Genomic DNA, 14,398 nt, shown 5'->3' on the forward strand with positions numbered 1-14,398 from the left:
GGTCCTCTGGTGAAAAAGACAGCAACAAGCAATGTAAACCTCAGGGGTGCACGTGGGAAAGAAGAAGAGCAGAAGGTGTCAGCTGATGGCGGGCCAATCTGGTGCTCGATTTATAGGAAAAAAGGGCACCTGGACAAGGATTGCTAGAGCAAGCCCAGGAATAAGGAGAAGGCCCATGTGGCCCAATCCGAGGAGGAAAAGCCAACACTTTTCATGGTGACCGCATCGGTGTTAACTGTCTTCCCCAATTCCAATTTCAAATCCACAGAAGCAATCGACAGCAGCGCTGCTCCAGTGAGCGTCGTCGGGGAAGGTTCGATAGATCCCGAGGAAAAGCTTCAGCTGGGCGTGGTAAAGGCACTAGCTAGGGAGCTGATTTAGCTAACTTTGTGAGCTTGGGTCAACTCGATGAGATCGGCTGCTACATCTACATCGAGTGTAGGCTGCTCAAGATCTGCAACGATCGACGACGGCTTGTCATGCAAGTTCGGCGCACGACGAACCGCCTCTACATCTTGGAGTTGAAGATAAAACAATCGGTCAAGTCTCTTGGTTAGAACCAAAGAAGCAGCTTGGAGCTTTCCTGCTCTATAGAAACTACACAAGGAGGAGATGGTGTACGATTTGCTGGCAATCGAAAGCGTGAATAAGTGTGTGTGACGGGTGTCTCATCAGCAAGCAGAAGTGCACCCCTTTTTTGCAGGCATCCTACCGCGTCAGTGAGCCGTTAGAGCTCGTACACGGTGATCTCTGTGGGCCCTTCAAGCCAGCGATCCCAGACGGCAAGGCTCTCTTCCTCCTATTATTCGATGACAAGAGCCGCTTCATGTGGCTAATCCTGCTAGAAGCAAAGAGTGAATTGGTGGAGGCGATTAAACACGTTCAAGCGTGCACAGAGGCCGAATGTGAGAATAAGATGCGAGTGTTTTGCACGGATCGAGGTAGAGAATACACCTCGACGAGCTTCGACAGGTACTGTAACGATTTCAACACGCAACGGCACCTAACGACGTCCTACTTCCCTGTAGAACGAGGTGGTGGAGCACTAAAACCAAATCATCGTCGGGACGGCAAGATCACTACTAATGACGACCGACATGCCCGAAAGGTTCTAGGGAGAGGCGGTCATGACGGTTGTCTACCTCCTCAACCGATCGCCAATGTGAAGCCTTGAAGGGAAGACACCACACGAGGTCTAGTACAACAAGAATGTGGGAAGAGACCACAATGTGAAGCTTGCGGTACATCATCTCCGAGTGTTTGGCTACGTCGCGTACATGAAGATCACGCGTCCCCACCTCACCAAGCTCGATCTCAGGGGGTTGAAGGTCGTCTTCATCAGCTACAAACTTGGGAGAAAGGCGTACAGGCTCTATGATCTGGTGGGGGCGAGCTCACATGTCGCGCGATGACGTCTTCAACGAGAACACCTTCTGGCGGTGGAACAACATGGCCGAGGCGGATCAGAACCCAAAACAATTCACGGGGAAGTACCTTGTCACCAAGTTGGGAGAAGGAGGAGCGCAACACCAGGCACGCCTATGCCAACACCGGCTGCAACTCCTGCTGCGCCCCCTGAACTAGTAGAGTTCGCAACACCACATACTGCAGATTCGACGCTGGATGCGGATCACGATGATGGTCTGGCGGCCAGTTACCGAAAGATTGAAGACCTATTAGGAGAAGGTGAACTACTAGGACTGGCAGCGCGCGAGCTCGAAGAAGAGGTGGCCGAATTGCATGCCATCAGCGCGAATAAACCCAACTGTTTAGCTGAAGAAAAGAACAACTTGTGTTGGCTGAAGGCAATGCAGGAAAAGATGGCATCCATCAATGAGAACAAGACATGGAGTCTAGAGGACATGTCGCCAGGACATCGAGCCATAGGACTCAAATGAGTGTTCAATCTGAAGCGTAACGAAGAGGAAGAAGTTGTGAAGCACAAGGCCTGTCTGGTGGCGAAGGGCTACGTCCAGAAGCAAGGGGGTGGACTTCGAAGAAGTGTTCGCGTTGGTGGCAAGGTTGGAATCTGTCCTCTTGTTGTTGGTGATCGCGGCACATCACTCTTAGGAGGACCATCACATGAACGTGAAGTGATCTTTTCTCAACTAGAGCTGAAGGAGACCGTCTACGTTCGACAACTACTTGACTTCATTGACAATGATAACCCTAGTAAGGTATTATGCCTACACAAGGCACTCTATGGGCTTCGACAAACATCACGAGCCTGAAACGTGAAGCTCGACAGTACCCTATTGTCGGTCAAGTTTAAGTGTTGTGCCTTTGAGCATGGCATGTACACGCACAACCACGGCGAGCAGTGGCTGATCATAGGAGTGTACATCGACAATCTCATAATCACTAGAGGCGACATGGAAGTTCTTGGAAGATTCAAGAGAGATGTCAAGGACCTTTAAGATGAGTGATCTCGGTGCGCTCAGCTACTACCTCGGCATCGGAGTGCAGTAGAATATTGTCGACATTACCATTTGTCAAGGTGCATACACGAAGAAACTGTTGGAAACAGCTATGCTGGCAGACAGTAACCCTATAAGGTTGCAAATGGAGGCCCGACTCCAGCTAAGGAAGGCCGGCACTACGTCAGTGGTCGATGTCACCAATTATCGCAACATCGTCGAGAGTTTGCACTATCTGGTAAACACACACTCAGACCTCGCCTATTTCGTTGGATACATGAGTAGGTTTATGTAAGCACCTAGGGAGGAGCATCTTGTGACTGTCAAGCGCATCCTGCGCTATGTGCCCAGAACCAGAGGCTGGGGTGTGAGATAATGTGCAGGGAGAGGAAGGAAGAAGCTTGATCTGGTCGCCTACAGTGATAGTGATGGTGTTAATATAACACATGCGGAAGCAATTTGGATCTTAGGTACTCTAAGTACATCAATTATAGTAAATTAGCTAGCATGTTCAAAAGCATTAAAATTAAATGAGTTTGAATACTAACCTTTTGTCGCTCAAGTTTCTTTTTCCTCACGAACCAGTTTCAAACTACCACTAGTGTCTTCTCCACTATTCTCCGGCCTTAGAACAGAATTGTGAAATCTGGTGAGTGACTAAACTTGGGAGGGATTTAGTATATATGAGGAGAGAGTTTGTGAGATTTTTTTCTCAAGGTTTTTCCTTTGGAAGACTTTCCATGTACCACAATCACTCTATTTATAGAGTATCTTTGCATGTTCATGCAAATTTAAGATTACCAAATTTTGACACTCAAAATTCCACTCAAATGTTTGGGATTATGTGGCAAGCATGGAAGTTTGAGTTCACCAACGTTTGACACTCAAAATTCCACTAAAATTTGTGGGGTTTATTTGGCAAGCATGCAAGTTTGGTTAAACCAAATTTTGACATCTCAAAATTCCACTAACTCAAACATGGATTTTTCCTTTAAATGAAGTCAATATTTTGAATTCGAATAATTAATTTAAATAATTAATTTCAAATCAAAATAATATTAAATGATTAATTAAACCATTAATATTTAACATTAAATCAAATATCAATCCCAATCAATTCTGGCAAATATTGATTATGAATCCTATTCATAATTAAAATATTTAAATCTTATTTAAATATCTCCAATTCTTTTTTTTTTTTTTGTTTAATTCATAATTAAAGCAAAATGTCGTATATATTTAACGTGTATTCCCTAATTTGAATTCGAACACTTCGAACTCACTCATTATGTTGTTCTAAGATTTAGTCTGATATGAGCTAGTAGAGGGACCTAATGGACCTACAGATCATGGGCTCCAACAATTCGAGATTAACCGGCTAAACTCATTAACCTTGTTAACCAACATTCGTTAACTACTAGGACACTCCACTATAGGCTAGAAGTTGCACTCCCCTCACTATAGATATATTTATGTCCATTTGATATAACCATGATTAGTAAGTCGATCCTTCACAGGTTGTTCGTAAATAGAGCTGGATCAATTTACCGTTTACCCCTAAAGTTACTTATTGTTCCTTAAGTCTCATTGATCCTCTAATGAGCAATTGGTTTGTGGTCCCAACCACCAAACCGAATCCCGCTCGGGCCAATGAGAGGGTGGGGCCCCTTGTTCAAGACTTGGAGTCAGTACTTAAGGGAACAACCTCTCTACTATCCCTAAAAGCGGGTAGGAGTGAATTTCATCTTACACCCCACGTCCCTAGCCATTCACCCAGTCTTACTCCTGAAATGAGAGGCCTATTGAGTCGGCGAACTCGAGCCACTCTCACCCATGCAAAGGATAATTCCGAATAAACAACAATTCATGATTAACTCAGGAATAAGATCGAGTTACCTAGGTCATCGAATGAAAAGAAAATCAATCTCATCAGTAAATGATATTATAAAGTGAGAGTGATTTCCTTCATGATCCGATCTTATGCAATACTCATTGCATAGGACGCCCCCACTCACATGTCTCCGCATGTACAATTTAGTAATCACATTGTTTATGTCATATACAAAAGTGGGCTGCATCCATAGTGTCCCCAGGATAAGGTAACCTTATCTTGGTACTATAGATCATTTTGACTATATACTTGAACTTGATCTACTCTTATGTCTCTACATATAGTTCAAGTAATCATACTATTGTTAGAGTTTTCTTAGTTTATTGGATTTAGATTAATAATTGTAAAATTCACTTTATTCAATAACAATCTTTACTGAATAAACATCAATAAAACTTTATTGAAAATATAATATGTTTTTGTTTACAAACTATGAGTTTTAGGACATAAAAACCAACAGATATTGACATGGTCGGTGACGTTGATGATCGTAAGAGCACTAGCAAGATAATTTACTTCCTCTCAGGCAGCGCGATTTGCTGGCAATCAACTAAACAAAAGGTAGTTGCTTTGTCTTCTTGCGAAGCAGAGTTAATAGTTTCTTTGACGGCGACCACATAGGGGGTCTGGCTTACACGGCTGATGGAGGAGCTTATCGAAAGAGAAGACGATCCACCAATGCTTTACGTGGACAACAAACCTATGATCTCTCTGATCAAAAGCCCAATTTTGCACGACCGAAGCAAGCACATAGAGATCATGATCCATTACATCCGAGAGTGTGTAGATCGGGGGCTAATCAAGATTGACTTCATATAAACAGAGGAACAGCTTGGAGACATCTACACTAAGTCTCTGGCGCGAGTGAAATCAATAAGGTAAATATACCACAAGTTTTAGGAAGAGGTTGTTAGATAAACCTGTGGTCTTTTAGATAAACCGTTGATTATTGTTATGACCGTCGACTATTAGATAAATCGGCATAGAGCTCGGCTACGTCCAATGGAGTGGCATGATTTCAGCTGGCCACTTCGGTCATGCTTAAAGTGTTGTTGTGTCTTTAATTATTGCTATAAAAATGAGAAAAGGTGCACAGTTTTAAGCAACAAAAAAAAAAGGAAAAAGTTAAGACTTCATTCCTTGATCACTTTGGTTCGTCATCCCATTCTCACCTATCGCAGAGGCTCCAGTTATGAATAACGCATGTTGTATGACGTATGATAACGTAAATGAATTATATGATGATAACTTATGATGTTATACGATGATTATGAAGTTGCTAAATGATGACGATATATGATGATGATGATGTATGAAAGGTTGTGGAATTTCCTTAATATGATGTTATTTCTATATTAAGATGAGATGCATGTTTTAAATTTCATAATGATGACGATGATGTTTCATAGGACACAATCCTAGTTAATGTTAATGATGATGAATGTATAAAGATCAATGCACATATATTACTTATAGTAATATAAGGATGAAATTAGGGTTATGTCATAAAGATGTTTTAAAGATTAGAAACCATAGGGACTTCATACATTCTATGCATACATAAACATTGGGCTATTTCCCCTTTTACGATGACGAGTACGGACACGTACACTATGATGATAATGGTGATCATGCCTCACATGACACTTAGGGGTCTGTTGACCTCTGGACGTTGCTACAGATAGCTAGCTCGACTATGATGGGTCTAGGGGGTGCGAACAGTCTGGGGATTCACACTTGCACGTATGGGTAGTTTGTACGGAAGTACTACACATCCAATTTAGTTCGGACTGAAGGTCATCTCTATGATGGTTTTAACGATAGGTTCCTAGAGCATGAGTTGCATGTGTTTGCATTTTCCCGACCCCAATAGTGGGGTCACTTACTGAGAATTTCTTAAGATACGCAGGTCGTGGGCTACTTCCCGACCCCATGTTTTTATTTTATTTATCATTATTGTTTTTATCTTGTTTTGAATTATGTTTTCAAACACATAATACCATGGCCATGTTTTCAAGTTGATGTTATATTTATAAGATGAAGTTATGATTTATGATGACGTTTAAGAGTTAAATTCCATATAAGAACTTAGACTAAGATGACAACAGTGATTTTAGGTTAGCAGAAATCTAGAAATCTAGGCACCAGAATTCTCATTCTCCTCTTAGCCACACTTGTCCTTGACCCCCACGGCATGCCAAACGTACCAAAACAATTCTCAGCCTTCCCAGAAACCACCTGCAAGAGAGAGAGAGTGAGAATATTGGAGAAGACAAAGAGAACGTCGGAAAGAGTATCGCCGATGAGATCAAGAAAAATTCCACTTACACCATGTAGAAAGCAAGACTTTGAGGAAGGACTCAACAAAGATCTAGAACGTCTAGGTAAGCCAAACAATGTTGGAATAAACTTAAAATGGTGAAGGTTAGTTTTGTTAAAATAAACTTAATGTTAACTTTAATTTGTTAGGTTAGGAAAGTTAATTTGGCCCATAATTTTGTAGGGAATGATGGTAGGGGTTTATGAGCGTTTCTCTCACCCTATTATTAGTGTTAAAAAAGTATAAATAGTCCTTTTCCTGAAAAGTCAGACAAAAAAAAAAGTGAGAGCAAAAAACAGAGAGCAAATAAATAGAGAGCAATAGAAAAAGTTTTTTTTTTTATAAAATCAGCGTTCTTTGTCTCCTTGTCTCTCACTCTCTCGACATCTCTTTCACAAATATGCGAGTAGTATTTTTACAAAGCGGTATTGGAGCGTTCTATCGTTAGTTTGTGTGAGATTAATTCACAAACTAGTGATTTTTATTTTAACAAATTGGTATCAGAGCCGATGGTGAATGTGATGGGTCAAATGTCGCTGTCGTGACTAACGAAGACGAACTACGAGAATTGAAGCATCCAAATGAAAGCTCTTCTCGGTTCTCAAGATGCATGGGAGGTGGTCGAAGAAGGTTTCAAAGAACCAAAGGATACCACGGGTTATACGACGACACAAAACAAGACGTTAAAAGAATTGCAATCAAAGGATAAAGCAGCATTATACATGCTATTCCGAGCTGTTGATGAGTCGGGCTTTGAGAAGATTGCTAGGGCAACTACCTCAAAAGAAATATGGGACACTTTAGAAAAAGTGTTCAAAGGAACTGACCGAGTCAAACAAGTGTGTCTCCAAACTCTTCGTGGTGAATTGGAGAGCATGAAGATGAAAGAGTCAGAAAATGTATCTGACTACATTACGCGCGTACAAATTGTGGTAAACCAACTAAATTGAAACGGAGAAATGTTACCCGAAATGTGGGTTGTGGAGAAGATCTTGAGGTCATTAACTAACAACTTCGAGAATGTTGTATGTGCGATAGAAGAGTCAAAGGACCTAACAACGTTCACAGTCGATGAACTCGTCAGTTCTCTCGAGGCACACGAGCAATGTAAGAAGAAGGAGGAGACACTCGATCAAGCACTTGAAACCAAGGTATCAATAAAGATGAAATGGTACTCTGCTCTCAAAATATTCAACGTAGAGCTCGTGGAAATCATGAAAATGGTCGAGGTGGTCAAGGCAGCAAAAATGAAGTGCATTATAAGGAGAAGAGATAGTCAAGCCAAGCAAATTGGCGTGGAAGAGGACGCAGTCAAGGATATTATTCCAACATTCAGTACTATAAATTAAAAAATATGGTCACTATGCGAAGGATTGTAACTCCGACAAATGTTACAATTGTGGCAGAGTGGGGCATTTTGCAAGAGACTATCGAGCCGAGAAAAAGGTGGAAGAAACGATCAACCTAACTTTGGATGACGTAACAAACGAAAGCATTCTCTTGATAACCCAAAATGAAGAGCTGAAAATAAAAGAACACGGCGGCACGAAAGACGATGGCGATAGTCGTGAGACGGTGGAAACTGTTGGAAATGAGGTGATACACAACGGATTTGGTGAGATTACGATATCGAAGACGAGAAAATTTAAGAAGGATGAACAACCAGATAACAAAGAGCTTGAGCTCAAAGAGAGAGAGCTCCAATGGTGGGAAAGGAAATTTGAGAAAGAAAGAAGAAAGAGGACGAGAATGGAAGAGAAGATTTAGAAATGGAGATTGAAAGGTTAGAGAAGGAGGTGGCTGAGCTGAGTGAGAGTTCCTTATATCTCAAACAAGAGAAGGAAGAGAATGGGAAGATAATCTCTGAACTCGTGAAGAAAATTGAAGAAGGTGTGGAGAAAGAGAATGACTTGTTAATGAAGATTGATGATCTAGTGGAAGAGCTAGTGAGGGAGGAGAAAAATATAGAGATACTAACTCAACAGAGAGACTCACTCGACGTGAACCTGAATCAGGTCCAACAAGAGGTAGTGAGTTTACGACACACGAATGAGATAATCACTCGTGATAAAGCGAAATGGAGGAGGCAAAAATGGAAGTGGAAATGTCGTTGTGGACTTGCGAAGGGAATTGAGTAAACTGAAATAAGCTATGTCGTCTGAGTCAAGCGTGGGTAAGAACGAGAGAAATGAAAAGTTGGTGTCTCAAATGGGTTGTTCTCGAGAAGCTCCAAATGAAGTCTCGTCAGAAAATGACAAGCTTAGTTTGCTTGAGGACAAGGAGAGGAAATTGAAGAAACTATTATCAGCTTGAAATAACTAAAACAGGTCTGGTGTAATCGTTGAATATATCATTTAAGTTTATGGGGAAGTTTTGTCGGAGTGAAGGTTAGTTTTGTGAAAATAAATTTGATGTTTACTTTAGTTAATTTGTTAGGTTAGGAAGGTTAATTTGAAAAAGTCAGATGAAAGAAAAGGTGCAAGAGTTTTTTTAGAGGATGATGGTAGGAGTTTATGAGGGTTTCTCTCATCCAATTATTAGTGTTAGAAAAGGTATAAATAAGTAATTCTCTGTTAGCTACATAGGGTGCATTACCCCAATCGTGCTCCAAAGTTCCTCCGCCAAATTGTAGTACAGAATCATCTCCAAAAATCTCGGTTAGAGTAGGCATACGTGAATACCACCGAAAGTCACTGGCAGAACACTTGGTAAAAAGACCCAATCTTGAGTGAAATAAATACGGTGGCTTCGATCTTTTTTAACGAAATCATCACGTAGTAAATCAACAAAGCCTAAAGTGATAGTGATGTCTCTTTCCCCTTCAAGTTTACCTACTACCGTACCGGCGTGAATATGGTCTCCACCAGACAGACATAACGCTTTAGCTAGTACACGGAAGTGCATACCATGATTCTGCAAGAGCAAAAAACAGAGTGCAAAGAAATACTGAGCAACAAAAAAAGTTTTTTTTTATTTATAAAATCAGCCTTCTTTGTCCCCCTCGACATCTCCTTCACAAATACGCGATGTAGTATTTTCACAAATTGGTATCGGAGCGTTCTATCGTAGTGTGTGAGATTATTTTACAAATTAGTGAGTACAACACCTATCTATCGTGCTTTTTAATTAAGATCCATGCCTACGAGGAATGAACAAATCTTCATACGTTGAACCCTCTATTCTCAAGCTATACTAACGTATTGACACGTTCACCGTAACCAGAAGGTTAGACAACTCAGTCCATAGGAAAGGGACGACGAAAAAGCCATTGGAACGGCGTCAGAAGAAGAGAGAAAATTAGAAGAAAAATCGTGAAGAAATCGGGTAAGGAAGATGAAGCCCGTGGATCCGGATCGGATACCAAATAACCCAATATTCAAATCCTTCTGCCCACGACCCAAATAGCGACCCTCAGTCTAGTACTCGCGTCTGCAGCCCAACATCCACTACCTGAGAATGCCGCATCAACCCACCTACGACCCAAAGTCCCAAGGCTCGTAAGTCGTCAGCCCAGCACCGGCTGCGACCCGGTCACCTGCAACAACCCGCACCTCGACCTGCGCATATGTCAGTGCCCTGTTGCGCAATGTGCCACACTCGAACTCACTCACTCAGCTGGTAAAGGAGGAATTGCCTATTTTCCACCGATTCAACCATCCCGAAGCTGAAATTGACTTTGATTAAGGCAATTAAGACCAGTATAATATTCAATTTCATGATTTAAGTTAAATTAAGTTAACAAATTTGAGTTACTAATGAAACGTGATGGACATTCTAATAGGAAACGACAACTGACGATACTTGGAGCATGTTCGAGGAAGGGAAAGCGAACTTACTCGAATTTATGGAAACACCGACTAAGACCAACCAAGTGGTCTTACTATCGGTTTGGTTATAACTGTACATTGTATGATGACATGGCCCGTGGCTTCGTACGTTTCATATGCTTGTATGTTTGAATGATTATGTAATGATGTGTGTACAATATGATATATGCGAACGTTATGCTATATGTGACGAATGATATGTTTATCTTATAATATGACGTGCTTGATGATAACTCGAGACATGATATGTGAATGCTATGATATATGATATAGTATGATATGTACATAATATGATATGATAAGTTAGAAGATATGATGAGTTATGAGATGACTTATGTTTGACATGAATGATATATAATACGATTGACATGCAAATGACGAATTGGCATGAGATACAACCCCGGTATACACATGGAAGATATGATATGATATAAAGGAAAACACTAGAGGGGTTGTTATACATGATAATGAATGGAAAAATGTTGGGACCTCATGCATCATTATGTGTTCATGCATCAGGGGATACCCCTATTTTTTTTTACGATGGTATGGACAGTATATTACGAAGCAGGGAAATGATCATTATGTTTACCATAATGCTGCTATGATGGTCGCTATTCTTAATGGGTGTCCAGCATCAACAGCTATCAGAGAATGCTTACCGGACAAAAAAGGGCTCAGGAGATGTACGAGTCGGGTCCATAATCGCATGTGTGTAAAATAGTTAAATACACATTCAATTACTCGCTTAGGATATCTAGGAAAATAGACTAATATGATAAGTCTCATTACATCTAACCCCAATAGCAAGGTTGCCTGCTGAGTATTTCTAAAAATAATTCAGGCCTTGCTATTCTTATTTTTTTCAAGTAAAGGTAATTTTATCCTATACGGTTGATAACAGCGTCATAACCCAAGAGACTGTGACACATGTCTAAGGTAGTTTGCAATTTGAATTTAGTAGAGTATAGATTTGTATAGGTTAGTTTGCATTTCCATATAGTAGCCGATAGGTTAGTTAGTATAAGACATTTTTATTATATTATTTAAAGGCCTTTTAAAACCGGTAAGATTAATGTTATGTTTTTATGATAAAGTTTTGAATGAAATATTTCCGCATAATACGTTAATCTAACTAAAAATATTTCCGCATAATACGCTTATGATAATTTGAAAGCTCCAATCAATCTAACCAAAAATAGAATTACAACTCAATCTAATTCAATTACAACTCAATCTAATTCATACCATACTTTTAAGATTCTTATCAAAATTAATAATGTTTCGTATTTAAACTTTATCAGATTTTAATTATTAATGTGAAAGGTATCCGGTAAGATTTTTTAAATAATTAATTTTTTTTAATATATATATATATATATATACTGAGGCGTGGATATAAAGGGTTGAATAAAAAAAGGATTATTGTTGGCATATTTCACGTGGGTCACGTGTTTCACACCTATTCTAGAAAGAGGTAAAACTATTAATGAAGAGAGGTATAAATAGAAAATGTGGTTCGATGCTACTTATCTTTATGCCATAAACGCAATGTGCTTCCATGCAAACAATTTCTCCATATAAATAGAAAATGAATTTATGTTTTATGCAATAACTTTATATAAATATTAGAACGTATATTAGGTGTGCTAATTTAGAGAATAATCGTGAGTTTATAATCAAACAATACTATTTATATTGGGACAAGACCTTTTGAGAAGCCAAAGTAGCCATGAAAGTTTATGCTTAAAGTGGACAATATCATACCATTTTGGAGATCCGTAATTTCTAATATAGTATCAGAGTCATGCCCTAAACTTAGTCATGCAATAGAGTCCTTAAATGTCGAACAAAAGTATTGTGAGCCTCGAAGGCATAGTAAAAAATGTCAGACTCCATAAAAAAAAAGAAGTCGAACCTTGATTAAAGGGGAGATGTTGGATAAAAGTCCCACGTTAGTTTATAATTTAGGAATACTATCTCCATTGAGATGAGGCCTTTTGGGAAAGTCCACAGCAAAGTCAGGGACAATATCATAGTATTGTGGAGATCCGTAATTCCTAAGGATTAGAATTTATGCTCTAAGATCTCGTAATAAAAGATTTAATTCTTATTATAATAACCTTCGTGTACTTGCTAGCTATTATATTTACCGATGTAGTTTCACGCCCTCTCTTAAGACAGGTTCTACTGCAAAGGATAGAGTATTTGATCACCTTGAACGTGCTATTCTATATGGCTTAGGATTGGCTCGATAGTACCGGTATTACTACCATTTGGTAGGGTATTGATAGCACTAAGGATGTATTGGAGAAGAGATGGGAGGTGGAGACTCTAGTGACACCGACATATTACTAACTGTCAGATGAGCTACCTTAGTCATCCTAGGATGTCGTGGAGTTCTACTAGGTTATTAGGGGTATCTAGGTGGTTTAAGATACTCAAAGTTAGCTCCTCGAGGCTAATCCAATCTTTGGGTGCACTTAGATTTAGACTTCTGATCGCTGCTCACGATTCTTGGATGCACAGTCTACTGGAAACATATTGATTAAGGTCAATGTGTAAACCGTCCTAACTATAACATCCTAACCTTTACTTGGTTCACTCGTGCATGCTTATTAGGGAGATATTCCTATCAATCCCCTAAAGCATAGAACACATTCTTATCGTCACCTTAGTCATCTCTAGGTATTAAGGAGGTCTACTGGGTCCCCTAAGGAGGTTTAACGTGGTTGTTCGACTCTAGGGGACTTTGTTTTGACTCCTCGAGTCTTTCCTAGTCTAGGAGTATTAGGGTCTAGACCTACACACTACAGCTCACCGTCCTATGGTACTTAGTCTACTGAAAGCGTTTTGGCCTAAGTCATGGTCTAGTTAACTTAACAAAGTTTTAGGAAAAATCAATCTTTTCTATTTTTTTTATGCCACGTCACTATTTTATAATAAAATAGTAAATGCGAATTTGTATATTATTAAGTTGATCGAGGGGTGAAAAGAAATTATTATAGACTTTAAGGATGAAAGAGTAAAACTTTTAAATCTAAGGACTAAATGAACCAATTATCCAAAGTTCCGGGGCATGAACATAATTTCTAAAAATGTTTTTTTGGTTTCAAGTAGGACGATGACCCAAATGTGCGGCGCAGATGTTCAATGTTGTCCACGAATAACGGTGACCCTTGATTAAAAACCTTTAGGTTGGTAACAAAAAGCTGCTGCCCTTTTCCTCTCTCATTCTCCTCAGTCTCTCTCTCTCTCTCTCTCTTCTCCCCCTCTGCCATGGCTCTGCAAGTCTGGGAGACGTTGAAGGAGGCGATCGTGGCCTACACAGGCCTCTCTCCGTCGACCTTCTTCACAGTCTTGGCTCTTGGATTGGCCTTTTACTATCTCATTTCCAGTTTCTTCGGTCCCTCCGACTACGGAACACATACTAGGGACTTAGGGGAGCAGCTACAGCCTCTCCCTCCGCCTGTCCAAATCGGTGAGGTTTCTGAGGATGAGTTGAAGCAATACGATGGCTCCGATCCTGAGAAGCCTCTGCTCATGGCTATCAAGGGCCAGATCTACGATGTTTCTCAGAGCAGGTCGGTTGAGAATTTTCTTTTATTGAAAAATTTCCTCTCTGTTTTAGCTATTTAGTGTTTGGATGATCGTGATGTGTTTTGGTTCAGTTTCAATTAGTTCTTGTGTCAACGTCTTTGTTGAATTTCGTGATGGTAGGTGGAATGTTAGCCGGTTTTAGGTTTACAAAAGCTTTTTATATTTTATTTCAGTTTTTTGAAGTAATTGATTTTGTGCTTCGTTTTGCCTTCTACATCTCTCCTTCTCGTTCAAAGAGCTACTGATTCCTGCAAAATGAAACTTAATTTGATTCTACTGCATTGAACCGCATCGATTTTTTTTTTTTTTTTTTTTTTTTTTTTTTTTTTTTTTTTTTTTTTTT

The 14,398-nt window shown here is 39.9% G+C and overlaps 1 protein-coding gene across 1 annotated transcript in view; it reads left to right on the forward strand.

Moving 5' to 3' along the window:
• The first annotated feature begins 13,675 nt into the window (after positions 1-13,675).
• Positions 13,676-14,398, forward strand: part of LOC111470596 (membrane steroid-binding protein 2-like) — a 3,315-nt gene continuing 2,592 nt past the window's right edge. The window contains exon 1 of the mRNA XM_023116154.1: positions 13,676-14,039. Within this exon, the coding sequence (XP_022971922.1) occupies positions 13,735-14,039 (305 nt within the window). The 5' untranslated portion in view covers positions 13,676-13,734. The remainder of the gene's footprint in view (positions 14,040-14,398) is intronic.

The sequence above is a fragment of the Cucurbita maxima genome, unplaced genomic scaffold, assembly GCF_002738345.1.
Source record: "Cucurbita maxima cultivar Rimu unplaced genomic scaffold, Cmax_1.0 Cma_Scf00046, whole genome shotgun sequence".
Lineage (NCBI taxonomy): Eukaryota > Viridiplantae > Streptophyta > Magnoliopsida > Cucurbitales > Cucurbitaceae > Cucurbita > Cucurbita maxima.